At 52.2% G+C, this 22,543-nt stretch overlaps 1 protein-coding gene across 2 annotated transcripts in view; it reads left to right on the top strand.

The window, feature by feature from the left end:
• Nucleotides 1-5,158: 5,158 nt before the first annotated feature.
• PCSK6 (proprotein convertase subtilisin/kexin type 6) overlaps nt 5,159-22,543 on the top strand; it is a 169,924-nt gene continuing 152,539 nt past the window's right edge. For both annotated transcript variants that reach the window (XM_025271642.3, XM_025271641.3), the window contains exon 1: nt 5,159-5,443. In XM_025271642.3, coding sequence (XP_025127427.1) covers nt 5,159-5,443 — 285 coding nt within the window. The remainder of the gene's footprint in view (nt 5,444-22,543) is intronic.

Below are 22,543 nucleotides of genomic sequence, written 5' to 3'. Positions count from 1 at the left end.
GTTTTGCTCATAAATTCCTCGCTTGACACTAAATTTCCATGTGGGAGTTTATGAAAGGTGCACTGAGATAGACAACTGCTAGATCCAGGATAACTTTTGTAGGAGAAGCAGTTTTCACAAGATTCTTCAGACATGGAAGATCCAGATATAAAAGGAGAGTCTAACCAGAAAGATAAGGAGGTGGGGAGCGGGAGCTGTTTATGGCCCCCCCATCCCAGATGGTCAGACATCCCCTCAGAAAGGAGTAAAGTAGGAATTGGAGCCCACACTAAGGAGGTGATGAGATAAACAGGCAGCAACACAGAATGGAAGGGAGAGCATGGAACATGGGAAGGGCAAGCCCTCTGACCCACCACAGCTAGAGGCAATGGCTCCAGGTGGGATTTGGGCTGAAAAGACTTGAGGTTGGTTGGGGATCCCTGGTTTGTAGATTCCCTGGGCCTGGGTGAAGCTTTCTCTGGGACTGTGGGTGGGGTGAAGATGGAGGTGCATGAAGGGAGGCAGAGGTCTGCTCTTTCCCACCCCACCCTCATCTCAGGTTCTCTCACTGGGTGCTGTATGCGGTGTCTGTGTCAGCATCTCCTGTCCCCCAGGCTGGGGACCGGTGTGCCATCCAGGCTCGGTGGCGGGGCTGTCAGCTCCACAGGATGCATTTGTGCGTCTCATCAGGCATCACACCTCTGAAGGCTGCATAGCCTAAAGCACCCAGGGGTTCTCCCAACAGAAGGATAGGATTTGAAAATTCATGCTAACCAGGTAATGGAAGAGCCCTTGCTTTGCCAAAGGAATCACAACAGATTTTCATTAAAAACACCACGCACTCTACCTCTGCTGTAGGATGTCAATAGATGCTACAAGAAAAAAGGTCAGATAACATGTGAGAGGGTTAAACAGGTTCTCTTTACTGCAGTATGCCTCAGAGGCACTAGTGCCACGGTCATCAAATCCAGGAGATGCCCTTGAGTAGAAGAAGATCAGGGTTTGACATGTTACTAAGAAAGGAAATGTGTCCAAGTTGGGGAGTGTCACGGGGACCCTTCCATGAAGCTGTGCTGGTAAAGGCTGCAGTCGGTGCAGAAGATGAGAAGTAAACCACCACCAGAGAGGGACTGCACAGTCCTGTGGCCTCTGTCCTGGCCATTGTGGAGTCAGGGAGGAATCCCGACCCTTTGAACGGCCAGCCTGTTCTCAACTGGGGCCACGCCACCCATGTGGTCCCCAAGGGGTTTCAGGAGCTGTGCCCCAGATCACTGGTGGGAGCAAACAGAAACCTACTTGGGAAGATCTTCAATTTCGGTCCAGGCCAGTGGTGATCACAAAACACCATCTATGAGATTTCCGGGATGTTAAAATGCAAGGAAATGTGCAACGAGGCCTGGTGGAGGACAGGACATTTCCATGCCCCCCGGAGGCTCCTGGTGCCCGGCAGCAGTGGTCACCATTTGTTCAGTGCAAACTTGGTGCCAGATTGGGTGAGGGACTTGGCCTGCTTCAGCTTTGACTGGCCTTGCGGCTCTTGCGTGGAGACCGCATCACCACTGCCATTTCTGGCAGAGGGTACTGGAGAAACTCTGCCTGGAGCTGCACAGAGCAGGGGCGAAGGTCTGCTGAGGGCTTGCTCTTCCCTCACATCAGACACTCTGGGGGCCACCCTGACCTGCCAAATGGAGCACATGTCCAGAAATGCAATTTTTCAATCAAGTGCCTGTTGCCTAAATGGAGGCAGTTTCTGGATCAAATTCTGCTCCAGCACACCCCAGTAGCTATGTGAAGTCATCTTCTGTTCAGTGGTCTGGGCAGTACTGGGCATCTCGTGGCCCCAGCTGTATAAGCCTGCACTTGTGTAAAGGGGTCAGCCTTTGTGTAAAGTAATATCCATCAGCAATGCTGCCGTCTCTGGTGTGATTTGAGAAGATGCTGGCATAAATATCACGCTGTCATGTTAGCATTTGCTAAAACTTCTGAAGGGACTTCCCTGGTAGTCCACCACTGGTTATCCCAGTGCCACTGCAAGGGGTGCATGTTCAATCCCTGATGGGGGAACTAAGACACCCACATGCTGCATGGTGCAGTCAAAAAGTAATTAAAAAAAAAAAAAACAACTTCTGAAAAATGTCCTGGTTCCAGTTACCTTTCTGGTCCATGTCCTATCTACCAGTAGGTCTGTTGACCTCCCCCTCCCTGCAGAGCTGTGCGACCCCCAAGGGCAGTCTGGAGAGCTGAAGCTAGAGTGAGTGGGAAACCCCCTTCCTGCAGGAGGATGAGCCAAGTTGCATTCCAGGTCCCATTACAGAGCAGAGGGCTAGACTTCTGTTATTGAGCCATCCTGTCACCATGAAATCAACAGGAAGCCACAGGAGGCACTATGATTTGGGATGTTCATTTTGGGAAGCTGGTCTGCTTACCACATTGAAGCCAAGATATTGTCCGGGCACATCCACAATAAATGGGAAGTTTAGCCCCAAATGAGCAGATGTTAATAAATTCCAATCCCTCCAAATAAAAATTCAGATGCATTTTAGTCTACTCTCAGCTCAGTGGGCTGAATCCCTTAATCTACTAGATTGTTATGGAAAAACCCTTATCTCTGTCTGTCAAAATCACTGCTGTCATGGGGTGCACTCTTGGGAGGCATGAGCTGCCTCATAATAACTTAGATTTTGTGCAGTGTAGCCTTAGCGTGAAGAGAGTCACACACTTTTTTTTTTCATGTTTTCTTTTTTATTGTGGTAAAAGTCACATAATATAAAACATACTGTTTTAACCATATATATGGTGAATGAACTCAGTGGTACTAAGGACATACACATAGTTGTGCAACTCTCACCATCATCAATCTCCCAAATTTTCCACCTTCCTGAACTGAAACTCTGTCCCCATTAAACACTAACTCCCCATCCCCCTCCCCACACCCACACCCCCACAACCCCCGATCCCTGGCATCTACCAGTGTACTTTCTGCCTCTATGAAATTGACTATTCTAAATACTTTATATAAATGGAATCAAACAGTATTTGTCTGCACCTAATGTATATTGGAATGCATTTTTAAGGTTAACTTAATAATGTCCTGCAAACAGATGGTGCCTTTTTTTCCCCTGTGCTAAACAGTAGCTTCTCATTAGTTATCTATTTTATACATGGAGGATTGTATATGTCAATTCTCATCTTCCAGTTCATCCCACTGCCTCCTATCCCCCCTTGGTTTCCATACATTGGTTCTCTACCCGTGTCTCTATTTCTGCTCTGGAAATAGGTTCACCAGTATTATTTTCTAGATTCCACATATATGTATTAACATATGATATTTGTTTTTCTCTTTCTGACTTACTTCACTCTGTTTGACAGCTTTTAGGTCCACCCTGAGGGTCACAGACTTGAAGGAGAACAACACAGGTTTCAGGCCAGGGCCTGGGGACAGTCTGGACAACAGGGGCCAGAAGGGGACAGGTATATTGCTGGTAAGTGACAGTGACCCTCCTCTGTTGGCAGCCAGGGTGGCATTGGGAGGAGGTAGGCTGCAAGTTCTGGCTTTGCCTGTGCCCCATTGGGCGGTATAATCTCCCACAGGGCAATCCCACCTGCCTTCCGGCCTCCTGCCTCATGGGTGGGCAGGGTGAGGCTGTCTGCAGGTGGGGAAGGAGGGGTCTGCATCCTGCCTGGTGGGGCAGGCCCAGGGAGCTGAGCCCGCTTGGCAGGGGAGAAAAGGGAGGACAGACTGCATTTAGTGCAGAGAAGAGGAGAAGGTGTGGGGAATCAATTCCAGTTCCAAAAGGGGCCTCTGGCAGGAGATCGTGTGTGCAGGAGTTCGGCTGGTCCCTGTCGGGCCTCCCATGCTCCCACCTCCACTGGGGTGACTCATGCCTGCATAAAGGGTGAATCATGTGGGTTATGAAACCAAAGGGCTCCTGAGAGGGAGGCTGGAGAGGCCCCAGGGAGGCCATCATCCTTGGGTCCTGCTCTGTCCCCACCGGCTCCTGCCTCTCATCACCTGCCTTCTACATGCCAAGCCACAGACGCACATCCTGAGCTCTCTACAGCCATCCAGAGGCAGACGGTCAGGTCACTGGTCCTCTTCCCACTTAAAGGCCTTCCTGGCCTAGTTTCTGCTTTGCTGCCAGTGTTAATCAGGGTGAAGCCTTGCTTCCCACGTGTTGCCAGTTGGGACCAACAGCCCTTGGGAGGAATGGCAGAAGAGACCCCGGCCAGTCACCTGTCCCATGTGCGACACTCCTGGAAATCTCCAGGTGCACCAAGTGTGTCTCTACTGGACTCTAGGCTGCTGGAGGCAGCAGAGCCAGGAAGACCCCACTGACTGTTTCCCTGACTGGTCCCAGGGTCGGGCAGTGGGGGTCGGGTGGCGTTGAAGTCTGCACAACTAGTGATCTACTGCGAGGCAGGCCAGAGCTCATACAAACACTCAACAAAAGCTGGTGCGTGGCCAGCGCTCCTGTCATCCTCTGAACAGCGCCACCGGGGAGATGACTGTTGTCACTGCACTCACAGATAAAGGGGTGGCAGCTTGCCCACGGTCGCGCTGCTGGGAAATGGACAGTTGGGGACCCACAGCGCCGTCCTCCCCCAGGAGGGCTGTCCCCGAGGTTCCTCCCAAAGCCAAACGTCTCTGGCCCCCTTGCTGTGTCCCACTGTCAGGCCTGGTTTTCAGCGGGGCCGACCTGTCTTTCCTTGTGGTTTCTTCGCCCAATACTCAGGCGAGCCGCGCTCTCACGCGGGGACGAGTAAGGCTTTGCGTGCAGGAGGTCCAACACTGTTAGGCAAATGACGGAGGCCCCCAGGCACCCCGACGGGAGGGAGATGCCGGCAACCAGGCTGGGAGTGGGACTCACCTGAGATGCCCTGGCCCTTCCGGCCGCTGGGGGAACGCGTGTCCCGAGCGCCCCCTTAGTCTGCGGGAAGTTACGGGTGAGGGGGGAGCTCTTTGCCCAGGGCGCGCGAGGGCCGGGTGCCGGCCACCGAGCGCGGGCCAGGGCACTGCCGGGCCGCGCGGGCGGGAACGCGCGGCGGCCGCCTCCTCCTCCCCTCGCTCCCGCCCGCAGCGGCGGCGGCGGCGCTTCCCCGGCGCGGAGCGGCTTTAAAAGGCGGCACCCCACCCCCCGGCGCACTCGCCGCTCCGGCGCCGCGCGAGCCTGCCACTGCCATGCCTCCGCGCGCGCAGCCCGCGCCCGGGCCCCGGCCGCCGCCCCGCGCCCCCGCCGGCGCCGGGGACGCGGGCCCCGACTCGAGGGCCGCCGGCGGGCCCGGGCTCCGGCCGCTCGCGCCGCGCCCTTGGCGCTGGCTGCTGCTACTCGCGCTGCCCGCCGCCTGCTCCGCGCCGCCGCCGCCGCGCCCCGTCTACACCAACCACTGGGCGGTGCAAGTGCTGGGCGGCCCGGCCGTGGCGGACCGCGTGGCCGCGGCGCACGGCTACCTCAACTTGGGCCAGGTGAGTGCGGTGGCCCCGCGCGCCCAAAACTTTGGCTGCCGCCGGCGGGCGCGGCGCGAGGGGGCGCCCTGTGAGGAGTCTCCCGGAGCGCGGCGCGGGGTCCTCGGCGGCCAACGGGGCAGCACCCCCACGCGGACACCTGCCCAGCCGCGCGGGTGGGGAGCCCGTGGAGAGCGCCGTCCTCCCGTGTCCCATCAGGTCCTCCAGCCGCCGACCCGGCCCATCGGCGCCGGCCCTCCAACTAGACGGGCGGCGCGGGGCTCCGGACCCTGTACGCGCACAGGTGGGGACTGAGGTCGTGCGCTCCCTCGGCGTCCGCGTCTCTCGGAGGGAGGGCGGCCGGAGTCGAGGAGGCTTTCCGGGCGGCCTGGACCCCGCAGCCAGAGGCGAGGGTCCACCCTTTAATCCCCTCGAGGCCCCCGGCAGGGGTGGGGGGAGTTGGCTTCGTCTCTGGGCCTCTGGTAGGCGGGTCTGATAGCAGTTCTCTGCGGACCGGTCGTGTGACCTTAGGCTGGTCTCTTCCTTCTTTTCCATCCGCCCGCGTGTCGGGACGTTGACCTTGTGTACTTAGCTGCGCAGGTGGTTGGGACGGGACGGTCCAGTGTTTCGGGCCGCAGAGCACCTGCTGGGGCCTGACCACTCCCGCGCCTGGCTCGCAGGAGTGCTGTCAGCGAGCAAGAGGGGACAAGCCTGGGGCAGGACCGCGGGTGGGGTAGCTCCATAGGACCTCAGAGGCAGGCTCCCTTTTCCTGTGCCAACCCAGCCCGGTGGGTTGATCCTGATCTATGGCTGGTGGGGGCCCACCGGGGGACCTCTCTCTGCATTGAGCAAACCTCCAACAAACTACACACTTAGAGGATCAAGTGGAGTGACAGGGACGCGCCTGCTCATAACTGAGACCTTGCCACCAGCCAGCGTTAAATTTAGTTTCATCATTATCCGTGGCAGAAGTGGGCCACCTCTGGTGTGGCTCTGATGTGAGTGACATTTCTTTGCATCCTAAGTCCGGTGCGAACGCTGCTAACGTGAGTTGTGCGGCCTTCTGGAAACGTAGATCCTGCTGTCTGAACTGTACTTCACACCGCGCGAGTCAGAGAGTGTCTGAAATAACCCATCATGTCCTTGGTGTGTCTTTTTGTTGTATATTGAACACTCAGGTCTCTGCAAACATCCTGTAATTTAAGATTTGCCTTTGGGCAGCACTGGCTTCAGTTCCTAAATCCGAGGCTCCTAAATCTCCTGGTTCACAGTCCAGATGAAGAAAGTACTTCTTGGTGCCCTTCTGGCGCCTGCTTCCCCTGTTGGCTCAGGCCCGGCTCCTGCCACAGTTCATTGCTCCGCCCAGGTGGCCCGGCAGTTTGTCTTCAGCTAAAAGTGACTCTTTAATGGCACAGTAAATTACAAAGTGCCTGGGTTCCTGGCTCTTATAATTAAGTGAACAGAGGGAAACTGAAGTTGAGCAGGGAGCTCCCGAACATTGCAGTAGAGGCCTGGTGAGGCCCCTTACCACTCCTGCCCTCAGGCATCAGAACCGCCAGCCCCCTGACCACACCCCATCTTCAAACAACTTGCATCCCACTACTGAGGGGCTTGTGCAGTGAAGCCTGCTGTCTTTGCTTTGCCTGTGGGAGAGGTTTCATTGGGTTGTGCACCCTTCCCCCCGGATCTCCTGGGGAATGTCCAGAGCAGCCGAGGTGGGCTGCACACAGCCTGGCACTCAGCCTGGGAATGGGATGCTGCTGGGACTAATGCAGGAGGCCGTCACACACCCAGGGGATAAGAGCTGTCTTGGAGGTGAGTGTGTGTGTGTTTGTGTACACGTGTGTGATTTCTCAAGGAGGGCCTGTTACCCTGTATTCCCAGTGCAGCTTTCCTCCCCACCTCCCCCAAGTGCACTGCTAATGTGGAAAAGGCCTGGAGCAGTCCGGCCTCTACCTACTCAATAAGAACTCTTTAAAAACCTTATTTGCCTTCTTCAGCCAGGAGAATTTGTGACTCATAAATAAGATGTATATATTATTAGCTTTGATTTATGGGTGAGTGAGCCATGGTGAAGCGAGGGCTGGGAGCGCTTTGTGTCCACACGGCAGAGTGTGTCACCTCTGATGGTTGTACTATGCTTTGTCTCCTTCCACGTTCCTGGCTCCCAGTTTTCCTGTGAGTGACCTTCCCTAGACCCTTAGTGGGCAGCTGGTGTTGTGCCCGGTGCCTGCCCTGACTCTTCATCCTGGTCTTTGCTGCACTCAAACCCTGACTTTACCTTCATACAACCATGGACCTGATCCCATTTATCTTGTGTGGTGCAGGTCAAATGATTCAAGTGGTTATTCACCTGTCTTGAATCATGGATCCCTTTCAGAGTCTGAGAGAGGCTCTGGATCCTCTCCATTTAAAAATATACATCATTGGGAACAGGACAAACATGTTTCTTTTTTGCCCCTCAACGAATTATAATGGGAATCCCAGATAATGCAACATAATTTCCAAAAAAAGAATAAAGATTGGGAAGAGCCAAATGTCAGTCTTGACAGATAACAAAATTAACCATATGGATAATCCAAGAGAACCCAGAGGCCAACTATTAGAACTAAGGAGAGAGAGAAGTGGGGGCTTGATTGACAAGAGACCCCTGACGATGGCCACAGCTGCGAGGACAGCATAAGAGCTGTTAGATACTTAGGAATCAATCCTAGAGAAGTGTCAGACTCCCGTGGAGAGGATTATAAAACATTGTAAAAAAGTGTTGGGAAAAAGAAGGCAAGAATGATGGAGAGAGAGATTACATTCATGATGGGAGAGGTGACTGTCACAGGTCCCCTCAACTAATGTGTAAATTCAGTATAAGCTAGTTTTAGTGCAAGTAGATTTTTATATTGAATATGAAATCATACAAATACCATAGATGACTCCGAGAAGGAAGATGGGGAGGGCAGTGTCTGCCACCATGAGTTTCAGTGGTCATGGCAGTTCTGCCATGGCCTGGTGATGGTTGTGTCCGTAGGTGACATTGACTCCAGCCCAGGCATATGTGGGAGCTTGTGTGTGAGCCAAAGAGGTTCTTGTGGATGGGAGGGCTGGGCAGTCCAGGACATGGTGCTGAGAGAGCCAGGTCTCCACAGGGAAGGGCAGCAGACCCTCACCCCCACTCTGTATGGGAACTCCAGATAGGATGAGAGCCTGAGTGTGTATCATTGGGGAAGACCTTCATCACATCAGCAAAGGAGAGGATTTCTGTTTATAACTTATTTTACTGAAGTATAATTGAATTACATATTGGGTCAATTTCAGAGTGAATCAGTTGTACATACATAAATATTGTTTTTTATGTTCTTCATTCGCAGGATACTGAATGTAGTTCCTTGTGCTATATAGTAGGACCTTCTTGTTTATCCATCCTATAGATAACAATTGGCATCTGCTAACCCCAAACTCCCAGTCCATCCTTCCCCCACCATGCCTCCCCTTGGTAACCCCAGGTCTGTTCTCTGTGTCTGTGAGTCTGTTTTTATTTCGTAGGTAAGTTGATTTGTGTCATATTTTAGATTGCCACTTCATTCTTTTTTGTGGCTGAGCAGTATTCCATTGTATTCTATTTCACTGCTAAGTCACATCCAACTCTTTGAGACCCTGTGGACAGTAGCGTGCCAAGCTCCTCTGTCCATGGGATTCCTCAGGTAAGAAGTTTGGAGTGGGGTGCCGTTTCCTTCTCTATTGTATATATGTGCCACATTTTCTTTATCTATTCAGTTGTTGATGGACATTTAGTTTGCTTCCATGACTTGGCTATTGTGAATAGTGCTGCCATGAACATAGGGCTGCATGTATATTTTTGAATTATAGTTTTGTTCAGATATATGCTCAGGAGTGGAATTGCAGGGTCATATGGTAGTTCTGTTTTTAGTTTTTTGAACACTCTCCATACTTTGCTCCATAGTGGCTACACCTATTTTCATTCTAACCAACAGTGTAAGAGAGTTGAGAAAGGAAAGGATTTCTTAAACAAGACACAAAAAGATCAAATAGAGAAGGGAAGAGATTGATCCATTAAATGTTCTGTATAATAAAGGTGTCATGAAGGCAATGGCACCCCACTCCAGTACTCTTGCCTGGAAAATCCCAGGGATGGAGGAGCCTGGTAGGCTGCAGTCCATGGGGCCGCTAAGAGTCGGACACGACTGAGCGACTTCACTTTCACTTTTCACTTTTATGCACTGGAGAAGGAAATGGCAACCCACTCCAGTGTTCTTGCCTAGAGAATCCCAGGGACGGGGCAGCCTGGTGGGCTGCCATCTATGGGATCACACAGAGTCGGACATGACTGAGGTGACTTAGCAGCAGCAGCAACATTAAAAAACCAAATAAGAGAGTAGGAAGTATTTATAACATATAACAGTATTTTATAACGTATAACAGATTCATGTGTAGATTATTTAAAAGGCTATAAATGAATAATGGAGGGGGAAATAGCAACCCACTTCAGTATTCTTGCCTGGAGGATCCCATGGACAGAGGAGCCTGGTGGGCTACAGTCCATGGGTTTGCAAAGAGTCGGACACGACTGAGCAACTAACATACGTAAATGAATAAGAAAAAGGATAAGTGCCAGGTAGACAAATGGGGAGGTATATATGAATAGGGAATTGAATGAAAGGCAAACCCAGGTAAGAAAAAGTGCCCAGCCTCCCCGGGAACTGATGGGCCTTAAGGTGGCCGTCCCACTTCACGCCTGTGGGGTTGGCAGACCGAGATGGTGTCAGCATCAAGGGCTGCCTGGGCTGCGGAGGAGCCAGGAATTGGCAGTGGGTACAGCTGATTGGAGAGCAATAGGAGGTCGGTTATGTCAGCATGTCCGCGTCCTGGCTTCAGCCTGGGAGATCCTCACTGCTGCCCCAGGAGACTTGTACAGGAGTGTCCACGGGGTCATCTCTAGATGAAGGGAGACACCACCTAAATATACCACCAGGAGAAGAATGGAGGAGAAAAGTTGTCACACCATAGGGTACTCAACAGTACTTAGAAAAGAGGGAACTAGGTGTGTATCTACATAGACACATCCCAGAATTAATGTTGAGTGAAAACGGCACGTTGCAGATGCACAGTGTAATAGTATTTATGTAAACTTTTAAAAAACACTAAGCCATTTTGTAGAACTTAGGAATGCTTACACAGCTAGTGAAAGTATAGAAGCTTGGGCTGGAAGGATCCACATCAAATTCTAGTTAGTAGAATTTCAAACTTAATCTGCAATGTTCTAATTCCTAATCCACTTTAGGAGCATATAGGTATTTGTTGTTGTTTAGTTGCTGAGTCATGTCCGACTCTTATGACCCCTTGGACTATAGCCCATCAGGCTCCTCAGTCCATGGGATTCTCCAGGCAAGAATGCTGGATTTGGGTTGCCATTCCCTTCTCCAAGGGATCTTCCTGACCCAGGGATTGGACCTGCCTCTCCTGCAGTGGCAGGCAGATTCTTTACCACTAAGCCACCTGGGAAGGCGAGGCATATATGTATATGTGTAATATATGTAAGTTATATACAAAATTATGTTTAAGCATTTTGCACTTTTTTGTGTGTCAGAACATATTATATACACCCACTTGCATACAGACATGCATATGTACATGGATATACACATGCACATTCATATGCATATACATGTATCCACATACACCTACATACATGCACACACAGATATACACGTGCAGTGTTAAAGGAGGGGGAGAAAAATGTACATCATACCCATGTATGACTGTTCTTGGGCCCAGGTGAGAAGGCCCTGCCTAAAGTCTCAGGCTGGTCACCCGTGGGCTCAGGTGAGAATGCCCTACCGAGACTAAAGTCCAGGCTGGGTTGGTCCACTTGTGTAGGAAGCGGTGACCTGGAGAAACAGAAGTCCTGGCTGCAGTCACAAGGTTCTTGGGACGGAGCTGTATCTGGAGCCCATGCACCGCTCTGCCAGTCATCTTTCTCTGTCAGGTCAGCTCTCGGCAGAGGTGGCCTCAGCCCAGCCTACATCATCACCTCTGACGTTGCTCACTCAGAGAAAAGACAGGTTGTTCATTCACATGAGAAGTATGGCAGCAAGCCATTGGCCCCCACTGGATACAGCAGCACGGCGTCGGCAGCTCTTAGAAGTGATGTTTATCTTAAGGGTGGCACTGAGGCTCTGTGCTTGCCCTTGCATTTCTGCTTTGCCTGGAGTATTGAGCTAATTTGTTGGTTCTGAGTCTGAGCATAAAACAGCAGGCTGGCTGCCAGGGCCCTGAAAGATCTAAGAGCCATAAATGGTTTTGAACTTTCCTTAAATAGTTTTACTTAAAATAGCTACTGAGCTGAGTGTACCTGGCCCAGAATTTCAGGTGGGCCTTTGTCATTCACTTGTCAACAGAGGAAAATTGTCTTGCTGCACACAGCTTGTTCTTACAACCAGGAGCAAGCTGAAGCTTTAGCCAGGTATTAGAAGTGATGGGCCGGAACTTGTTCCAGTGAGTGTTGGGGACTTGGGAGGGACAAGGGGAGCCCAGAACAGCAGTCACTAGGTACTGGTTTTCACCTGGAGGCTATCTTGCTCTTATGCTCTCAACTGGGAGCCATACTCCTGGATGGTCTATGAACAGCAAGGGCAAGTTTCTGGTGTGAGCTGGGGCGGGGTGGGGGCGGGGGGCGTGGTTGGGGGATGGGGATAGACAGAACTGGGACTGCAAAAGTCATGTAGTATTACATGTTCCTGTCTGCCCTCTTCATTCAGATGGTAATGGATTGAAGTGGACAGGGCTTTATTTGATGGGCAATATGGTGAGTCACTGGGGCTACAGTTGGGGGAGGTGAGAAAAGCTTGAGTTGCAATGCATGGCACTGGGAGAGCCCCCAAGGCCAGGGTCCGAGGACTGAGAACCCGGCCAGGGGGCTAGCCAGCTCTATGGCCCATTGGGAAAGTTGTTTTAAACTTCTCCCAGCAGAGGCCAAGGGTGTTGGTCCTGGTGGAGCGGAAGAGCCTGAGGGTTGTCTGGACCCCTCCCTGGTCTTGGACTACACAGGACTGTCTACACTTTGGGGAACACTCCAGGGTCCTCAGGATCTCTGGGCTCCTGCACAGGTCTGGCCTCTAGAAAGCAGTTCCTCTGGTCTTTTCTGGCACCTCTGGCACTGGCGCCCCTCTCTCCAGCCAGCACCCTGCCCATGGAGGCCTTCACGATCACGAGTTGTCCTTTCCAGCTGGGATTGCAGCATGGCCTTGGCACTGACTGGAGACCCTGGTGTGTGCTTGGCCTTGGCCGTTGGTTCCCTGGGACTGCTGTCACCATGGAGCCTGGTACTGACCTGCAGGTGCTGCTGGGCCTGTTCACCATGAGGAGACCTCGGTCCAGTTAAGCGTGACTTGCTACACATTACAAACCAGCAGGCTGGGGCCCAAAGCCCTCCCTTCTGACTGTCCTGCCTGCTTACCCGCCTGGCAGAGGGCCGTCACCCTGCATCTCAGACGGGTAAGCCATTGGGCGAGGAGCCTTTCAGCTGGGTGCTGCCGCTGACACATGGGCCCGTGTGGACCCACCAGCCTCGAGTGTGCGTACAGTGCCGGCGCTGGTGTGATCCATGCTGCATGGTCTTTGCTGGCTCCTTCTGCTTCACACTGAGGCTTACTCCTGAATCTCCATGGTGGAGGGAAAAACCCATCCCTCCCCAGGGGCCGCACACAGTCCTTCGTAGTCTGAGGCTTTCCCCTAGATGGGCCCTCCTCCCCCTCCCTGTGGATCCCGGTTCACCCAGAGCTGGAGGCCTGGAGGGTGCCGCCACTGTCTTGCTCCCATGCCTCCTGTGCTGTCTGTAACCACGCTTCTCTCTTTGGCCTCCTGTTCCCCCACTTCTCCCCGTCCAGGGCATGTAGACCCTCCTGCCCCTTCTACTGCCTTCTGCTCTGGGCAGACCCCTCACTCTGCACTTGCTTCCTCGTGGCATCCTTGGTGCTGTTCTGTCAAGCGAGAAGGGCTCTCTCCTTCTACAGCCCTCCCGGTCAGTGCCTTGTCCTTCCTGGCTGGCTGCTGCTCTGCAGCCATGCCCCTGAGCTCCCAGGCCTCTGTAGTGCTGTCTGCCGGCCTGTCTGTGCCTCCACTGGACTCTGTGCTTTGTGAGCACCTCAGTTCACACCCATTGTCTGGCTGCTCCCGGGGATGAGGTCCGATGGAGCTGTCTCTCTGGGGCAGAGCCGTCGGCCCAGGGCAACCTGTGCCTGGCAGACATGCCCATATTGATTCAGACTGTGTTTGTTAAGTGCTTCCCTGGGTGCTGGGCCCTCAGAGTCAAGGGGAAGGTGCCCCTGGGAGAGCCTCTCATGGGGGGCAGGGTGCAGGCATTGTGACTGAGCACAATCAGGTTCCTCTCAGCATCTGGACAGAACCGTCTCCTCTCTACGGCTTATCTGGATCCCTGCTTGTGGGAACCTCTTGGCGGGCCCCTCCCAGCTCCATGGTGCGGGGGGAGGAGCTGCCCTGTGATGCTGTAGCTGCCCCCCAGTCTGGTCGGCTATATACCCCGGCCCCGCACCACCCTATAGGGTCCCGTCATCCTGCTGAGTCCTCGTCTGTGTGTGGTCCAGTGTCTCTGCTTGTGGAGTGTTGCAGACCTGGTGGCAGGCATGAGGCCCTGTCCAGCACCGCACAGAATGGGATGAGCAGCCATCAACTCTCGGGAGGGAGCCTTGTACTCATGGGATGGGACCGGATCTGCAGCTTGAGTTCCCATGGTAACCGGCCCATCAATGCCCTCAGTGTCAAGACGGTAGGACCATGGAGAAGAAGAAACAGGCTCATTGTCTCTGCCTTGGCCGCTTGGGCCCAAACCAGACACACTCTGCAGGGCTGGACAGTCCTGGCCACTGTGGGGCACAACCTGGCCAGAGAGGGGCTGTGGGCTTCAGCTTCCTGACCTCCCTGGAGCCTCATGACTTCCTGCCCCTGGCGCCGTCTTCCTTGTTGGTCTGCTCAATGGGAGAAAGGGCCTGTCTGCCACAGGGGTGAATAAACCGTGTCCAGTGTCGTGGTCGGGTGCTTCCCATTTTGTTTGTGCTATGGTTCTCAGAGATGACCTCCTGTATTCATTCCACCAGAACCATCATTGCCTGTGAAAGGACCTGGCCCACCCTGTGATCCTTGTCAGATGCCCCGAGGTGGACAGTTGGGGCAGGAGGGAGCAAGGGGCAGAGTTGGGGAGCCCTCTCGTCAGATAAGGGCCTAAGGTCCCCTGGTCTGGAGAAGAGGCTGTTCTTCCACTCACCCATCATAATCCTCCAAGTCGGAAACCAGGGCATCACTGGGTTCCCCTTCCTTCCTCCCTGGTGCCCGTCTGCGACTCCTCCTCTCTGCCTCCTGGTCGTGCCTGCAGCCTCCTCTCTGCGCCTGGGTTTCTGCCTCCCTGTGCCATTCCCCACCCCAAGCTGTTCGTTCCCTGCCTTGAAATCACAGAGGCTCTTCTGTAGCGGAGCCTAACTGTGTGGCCCTTGGGAGTGAGCTGTCCCCCCTGCCCCCTGCCTCTCCATCCCCACCCAGAGCCCTCACAGTTGCCAGACACCCCAGCTGGTCCAGACCTTCGCTGAGCCGGAAGTGTGCCACATGCCTTTTCTTTCTCTTCATCTGCTGTTTTGGGGCTGCTGCTTTAACCTGGGCACCCGTTCCCATGGAGCCCACCTGGAGAGCCTGCCCCTCTTCAGGACTAACTGAAGTGCTGTTTCCTGCCCTGTCTGCTGCCTGGTGGGGCAGTGCTCTGGTCTTCAAGTTCCAGGGCCCTGGCCTGATAGGGAGCCTGTCTCCCTACCACCCCACAGCCTCTTGTGGTCTGGTCCCAGGCCCGCTGTCCACTCCCACACCACCTCCAGAAGCACCGGGGGACTGGGTCATTTGGCCACTGGGTCCCAGGACCTCTGTCACGACTGCCACCAGTTGGCTTTGAGCTGCCCTTGTTCACCAGGCACTGCTGTGATCATCACCCCTGAGCCCTATTAACCCTGTTACACAGATGAGCAAGCTTAGGCACGGAGCAGCTGAGTAACTCATTGAGGCTCAGACCCGTTAGAGCAAGGCTTTCCACAGAGGCAGCTTTCATTCCAGCATCCACTTTGGGAAAGGCTGCGGAGAGCAGGTGGCCATGGGGCTGCAGTCGGGGTTTCCTAACTGGTGAGGCAGAGGGTGCAGTCCGGGCAAAGGAAAGACTGAGATATAGCAGTGCCTCATGTCCAGAAGATGTTGGCACCCTCCCAATGAGGGGCAGGGCTGAGCTGCACGTTCAGACCCTCCCTTCTTACCAGGTCCCTGGGCTAGGGCTTCCCTTCAGAGGCTTAGGGGCGCTAGCGGTAAATAATCTGCCAGTGCAGGTTAGACCAAGAGACGTGGACTCAATCCCTGTGTCGGGAAGATCCCCAGGAGGAGGACATGGCAACCCACTCCAGGATTCTTGCCTGGAGAATCCCATAGACGGAGGAGCCTGGTGGGCTGCAGTCCATGGGGTCACAGAGAGTCGGACACAACTGAAGTGACTAGGCACACATTCATGTGCAGGAATGAAGGTGGCCCATAGCACTCCTGACCTCTAGAGTCCGAGAGTCTCAGGGCAGGGAGCTTCCCTTGGACACCTCCCATGGCCCATTGAAGCCCCCGTGTTTTCCACCTTGGATGAGAGTAGAGAACTGTCCAGCAGACACCCAGCCAGAAAGCAGAACCGCAGAGAAGGGCCTTTGTGACCCAGGGTGGCACCCAGAGTGGCCTGGCCTGGCCATGAAACTGTGTAGTTACTTGATTTTCTTTGTGTAATACCAAAGAATACAGTATGTAGAAAAGTTGGAAAATATGGAAAAGAGCAAAAAACACTGAGAAAAGATCATTGATAATTCTACCCCTGTCCCAGATAAACACTGTTAACATTTTGGGCTGTGCCCTCTTATCGTTTAGCTTTTTAGACTGTGTGGGTGTGTGCGTGTGTGCATGCATGTTCGTTTGTATATCTGGGTATATGGGTGTACACACACGTGTACAGACAGTTTTAGGCCAATGGTGTTGCACAGATGTTGCAGGTGTACCTCCCGGGTCTGTAACTGTTTTGTGGTGAAATTTTTAATGAATGTTCAGTGCCCTGGTGGTTCCTTACCTAATCTTGCCTGACATTTAGGTCAGTGGATTCTTTGTGAGGTCATATTGCTGCTGATGGAGAATGCCAGCACTGGGTGGGGTGATGCACAGGTTCCCTGCCCTCTCCTCCCCCGCACCTGCTGCCAAGCCTCGCCCACCTGGTTCCCATGCTGGTTACACCCCAGCCCCATCCTGCATCACCCACCTTCCACAGGGTCCCGTACTTGATGGCATGTGTCAGTCTAGCTCACAAGGATTCTATGAAGCACTTTTTCCTTATTTGATAAAGCTACTGGTATGCTGTGTAAATATCCTCCCTTCACAGAGAATTCAAACAGTGAAAGATACATAAGGAGAAGGACCCCAGATCCCCTGCCTCTCCTCATCCCATTCTCAACTGACCCCTCCTCCAACACCACCCGCCCACATGTTAGTGTCCATGTGTCCTGTTTTCACGGAGGGTGAATGGGCCGTGCCAGATGTCCCCAGCAGTACATCTTGGAAAGCTCTCTACTGAAGTACGTAGAGGTCTACCTCCCTCTTTTGAAGTAGTTTTAAGCTGTTGTATTGGAGCCACATATTTGGTTACAGCATTGCCTTATTCATTCATGTTATTTGATTTTTCTCCAGGTTTTTTTTTTTCTGTATCATAAACAACATTGCAGTGATCATTCTTGTTCCTCTTCTCTGTATGAGAATTTCTGTAGGCTACATAATAGCAAAGACAAATAGGAGTAGTGAATATGTAAGTCCCCTACATACAAACCTTCAAGTTGTAAATGTTCAAAGATGTGAGTGTGCGTTCACACGTCCACTTAGGTGACTTAGTTCGTGCGTCTGGTGTGTGCTGTCACGTGCATGCACCCTCTACACGTGGTTGTGCTCTTGTGCACTTGAGTGCACAGTCCTGTACAGAGGACAGCAGTGCGGCGTCTTTGTCTCAAGCCCGGGACGCCCAGAAGCAAGGTTAACGCAGTGGTGATACTGCTGGTACTACTGTGCTTTCAAAGTACTGTAAGATTAAAATTGTTTTCTCTACTTTTGTGTTTGTTTTTTATCTGAGATTTGTATGAAAAGTATTATAAACCTATTACAGTGCACTACGATATAGCCAAGTGTGTTAGTTGGGCACCTGGGCTTACTTTGTTGGACTCAGGAACAAATTGGACTTAATGATGGTCCTCTCAGAGTGGAACTCGTCTATATGTTGGGGACTTGCTGTAATAATCACAGATACCTCTTGAGCCTTATTATGTGCTTTCCCTGAACTGACTCATTCAATCTTCTTAAGAACCCTGCAAGTATGTATTGTCATTATCCCCTGTTTACAGAGAGGAAGCTGAGGCACAGGAAGGTTAAGTAACTTGTCTGTGATTGCAGCGCTTGCCCATACCAGAGCCAAAATCTGAGCTGAGGTGGTCTGGCTCCAGAGGCCGGGGAGCTGCTGAGGCAAAGCTGAGTCCGTGGGGTGGGGGTGAGGGGGGGCACGGCTGGGAGGAGGGAGGAAGGGGTGGTCCAGGCAGGTGGGGCCAGGTGACACTGCCCACCCCTAGAAAGTAGATGGGAGACCAGGCCCTCAGTGGTCCTCTGGGGAGATTGTCAGTACTATTCTCACAGGTAAAAATCAGCTCTCATGGTTGTTTTAATATGCTTTATTTTTTTTTTCCTGATTACTGTTAAAATTAAATGCTTCTTCATAAACTTATGAATCATTTCAGTTCCTCTCTGAAGGATTTGTTTATATTCTTTGCCCATTTTTCCAGTGGTTTATTTTTCTTTTCTCCTGATGATCTGTAGGTGCCGTCACTCTCTTGTGGTTATGAATCTTTTGTCTGTAAATAGATTCTCCTGTGTCACTTTTCTCTGAATGTTGTTCAGAGGGTGTGTTGGCTGCTTGTTTTTGGAGGTAAAATGCACAGTTGCCATTGTTCACAGGGCTTTGGGCTTGTCACTCATGTGACTGAGTGAACAAGGCAGGGTCCCTGTCGACAACAGAAGAGAACTAAGCAACCATTGCCAGAGGAATAGTACAAGGAACACACAGGTGGGACCCGCCTGCTTTAGGATGACAGGAGAGTGGGGCTGATTTTCCCTGGGAGGATCAGGGGTGGCTTTGTGACTAGTGGCTTTGGAGCCAGACTTTGAAGGTCCATGGTTGTCAAAAGCAAAGTGGGGAGAAGCAGGGAGCAGGCTGGCCTGAGGGGGAGCGTCATCCTGCCTCCCATGGGGGAGAACCCAGCTGGCTGGCTCGGACAGAGGCATGGTCACGGCGGGGCTGTTTCCAGGCATGTGTGCGGGGTAAGGAGAACCACTAGGGCTGTGGGCCAGCAGCGTGGGAGCCTTTGCCCACGCTGGCATGAGGGGATAGAGGGAGGGGGAGCAGGGTCAACAGAGCCTTGTGGGCGCCAAGGCAGCGAGGACGCAACACCCTCCTGGCGCCTCCCACTGGCTGAGCCCTGAGAGGTGTGCTGTCAGGAGGGGTGCAGGGCTGGGCGAGGAGATGGGGATAACCAGGGGAGCCTGGCGGGAAGGGGAGCATAACCTGGGGAGTGAGGGACGTCCTGGGTGTGGTGTCACCAGAGGTACAGCAGGTATTTGTCGAGTGCTAGTGTGAAGCCTGACACTGTGCAGGGGACTGGGTGGGAAGGTGCATCGGGCTGGCATCACCCCTGGGACACTGCCTCGGTGCCACTGATAACTGTCCACGTGTCCTCTCGCATGCCTGCAGCCCTGTCAGACCCCATGTACCTGGGTCTGTGCCTCCTTGCCCCAGTCAGAGTTTCTTTAGGTCTGTCCGACTGAGGACAGAGTTCAAAACGGGAAACTAAGTCTGTTTCTGGCCACTTGGCACTTCTTCTAACACACGACTTGGTCTTTGGTTGTTTTCCTAAACATAAGCAAGTTTATATAAGAATCCCTCCTTGGGTTCTTCTTGGTTAAACCTAATTTCTATAAAAAGGAAAGAAACCTTACTTCTGTCCTGCCCTCAAAGTAGCCATTCATGCCTGAGTTTGTTCACAGTCTTTTGCACGTCTCCTAGTTTCTCTCTTGCAGGAATGTGATGCTGTCAGCCACAGGCCAGCAGCAGGACTTGCTTCCATGGCTTAAGCAAGTTTCTATGCCATGACTTGCCCATCCCAGAGCCTCACACCCTGCATTTAAGCACGAGAGGAAGCCCATTTATGGGAATGAACGCTCTCTGTTCCTGGAGTTTCATGTCCTTACACAACATGATCTCTCTGCTACTTTCTAGGTTTTTTTGTTTGTTTGTTTTGTTTTTAGTTTGCTTTTTCAAGGAATGTGGTTTTCTACCTTCCTCTGATACATGGACACACCAGGAAGATCAGAAAACCAAATTGTTGCTTTTCACACCAAATAGACCTGAAATCCAAAGGATTTCAGAGGTAGAATGGCTTCGCTGCCCCTAGAAGTTCATCTCTGAGGCTCTTTTCCAGGCCCAGGACTAACCACCCTGCATGATGACAAGCTGTGTCACTCTTGTTCCAGCCAAGGAAGTGCATTTCCAAAACCTAACCAGGAGCATCTTTCCACTTCCCACCTTTACTTTTACTCTCAAAGGGTCTTGCATGTGTTGGTGTTTTCTTCTCATGTTACTCCATAGAAACGCCTGTCTTCAAGCCAACTGGTTTTAAAACCAGCTGTCACTTCAGTCGTGTCTGACTCTTTGTGACTCCATGGCCTGTAGCCTGCCAGGCTCCTCTGTCCATGGGATTCTCCAGGCAGGAATACTGGACTGGGTTGCTATTTCCTTCTCCAGGGGATCTTCCTGATGCAGGGATTGAACCCGTGTCATTTCCGTCTCCTGCATTGGCTGCTGCTGCTAAGTCACATCAGTCGTGTCCAACTCTGTGCGACCCCATAGACGGCAGCCCACCAGGCTCCCATCCCTGGGATTCTCCAGGCAAGAATACTGGAGTGGGTTGCCATGTCCTTCCCCAGTGCATGAAAGTGAAAAGTGAAAGTGAAGTTGCTCGGTCATGTCCGACTCTTCGCGACCCCATGGACTGTAGCCCACCAGGCTCCTCCGTCCATGGGATTTCCCAGGCAAGAGTACTGGAGTGGGTTGCCATTGCCTTCTCCTCCTGCATTGGCAGGTGGATTCTTTACTGCTGACACCACCTGAGAAGCCTGAAAGTTGGTTTTACTTTCTGGCAATTGGTTCCTTTCCTGAAGTTCATCACTAATAGTCTTTGAGCATGGTCTGAGCTGATGGCTGTGCCAGCCTGGGCTTGTCTTGGGGCCAGGCAGCCGCTCAGCCTCCTCCTGGGGTTGCCCCTGCGCATTGAGAGTTCTTTTCTCCTGGCAAAGCCGAGGGAGTTGTTTGTGTGCTTGCCACTGCTTCCCTCCTGTCCGTGTCTGTGTTTCACTTGAACCGTGTGGTTGGGATGTGTGAGTTAGGCTCCAAATCTCCAGGCAGGGCTGCATTCCTGCATGCACCCTGGGCTTGGAAGAGATGCTCAAAGATTGTTACAGACAGTGCACGCAGGCCCCAGGGAATAGCTATCTCACCAGAACTGCCCAATCCCTTCTAAATGATGCACCTTTCTTCCCAGGTCTTCTGGGGGAAGTTTGTGAACATTGAGCTCAGTTTGATTTCTGTATCCTAACAGAAATCTTCATAACAGAAGATGACATATTGGCTGCTGTGACCAGCCTTCCTGTGGCCAGCAGGAGCTGGTGCCGTGGTTTCCCTGGCAGGTCGTGGAGCTTTGCTGAGGGAACCAGACTAGTATGTGTAGCTGTCTGTCAGATCGAGTCACCAGCTGTCTGACCCCTAGCTGGTTTCTCAGAAATCAGGAGTGGGGGAGCACTTCTGTTTTCTCCCCGAGAGGATTATGGAGTTCCCTGGGTTGTTCAGCTTGTTTATCCCAATTCTTTGAGTGTCTACGGTCCACCAGTAGAATGGATAAACAATGTGTCACGTTCCTATAGTGGGCATCTGTCTTCAGCAGTAAAGAGAAGACAGTTGGTATGTAACAGCAGGGTGAGCCCCACAGACTTTGCAGAATGTAAGAGAAGGCTTACACCAAAGAGTCATCTGATTTCATTTCTTGTTGTTGTTCAGCCACTCAGTTGTGTCTAACTGTATGTGAGCCCATGGACTGCAGCATGCCAGGCTTTCCTGTCCTTCACCATCTCCCGGAGTTTACTCAAACTCATGTCCATTGAGTCAGTGATGCCATCCAACTGTTTCATCCTCTGTCATCCCCTTCTCCTCCTACCCTCAATCTTTCCCAGCATCAGGATCTTTTCCACTGAGTTGGCTCTGCATCAGATGGCCAAAGTATTGGAGCTTCAGCTTCAACATCAGTCCTTCCAGTGAATATTCAGGGATGATTTCCTTTAGGTTTGACTGGTTTGATCTCCTTGCTGTCCAAGGGACTCTCAAGAGTCTTCTTCAGCACTGCAGTTCAAAAGCATCAATTTTTCAGCTCTCGGCTTTCTTTGTAGTCCAACTCTCACATCCATACGTGACTACTGGAAAAAACATAGCTTTGACTATACGGACCTTTGTTGGCAAGTGATGTCTCTGCTTTGTCATACGCTGTCTAGGTTTGTCATAGTTTTTCTTCCAAAGAGCAATCACCTTTTCGTTTCATGGCTGTAGTCACCGTCTGCAGTGATTTAAAAATCAAGTTTGTCACTGTTTCCATTGTTTTCCCATCTGTTTGCCATGAAGTGATGGGACCAGATGCTATGATCATAGTTCTTTGAATGTTTAGTTTTAAGCCAGGTTTTTCACTCTCCTCTTTCACTTTCATCAAGAGGCTCTTTAGTTCCTCTTCACTTTCTGCCATAAGGGTGGTGTCATCTATATATCTGAAGTTGTTGATATTTTTCCTGGCAATCTTGATTCCAGCTTGGGCTTCATCTAGCCCAACATTTCACATGATGTACTGTGCATATAACTTAAATAAGCAGAGTTCATTTCTAGAACAGGCAAAACCCACCTGTGGGAGTGGG

The sequence above is a fragment of the Bubalus bubalis genome, chromosome 20, assembly GCF_019923935.1.
Source record: "Bubalus bubalis isolate 160015118507 breed Murrah chromosome 20, NDDB_SH_1, whole genome shotgun sequence".
In the NCBI taxonomy this organism is placed as follows: domain Eukaryota; kingdom Metazoa; phylum Chordata; class Mammalia; order Artiodactyla; family Bovidae; genus Bubalus; species Bubalus bubalis.
This window is presented reverse-complemented; position numbering and strand designations above follow the sequence as displayed.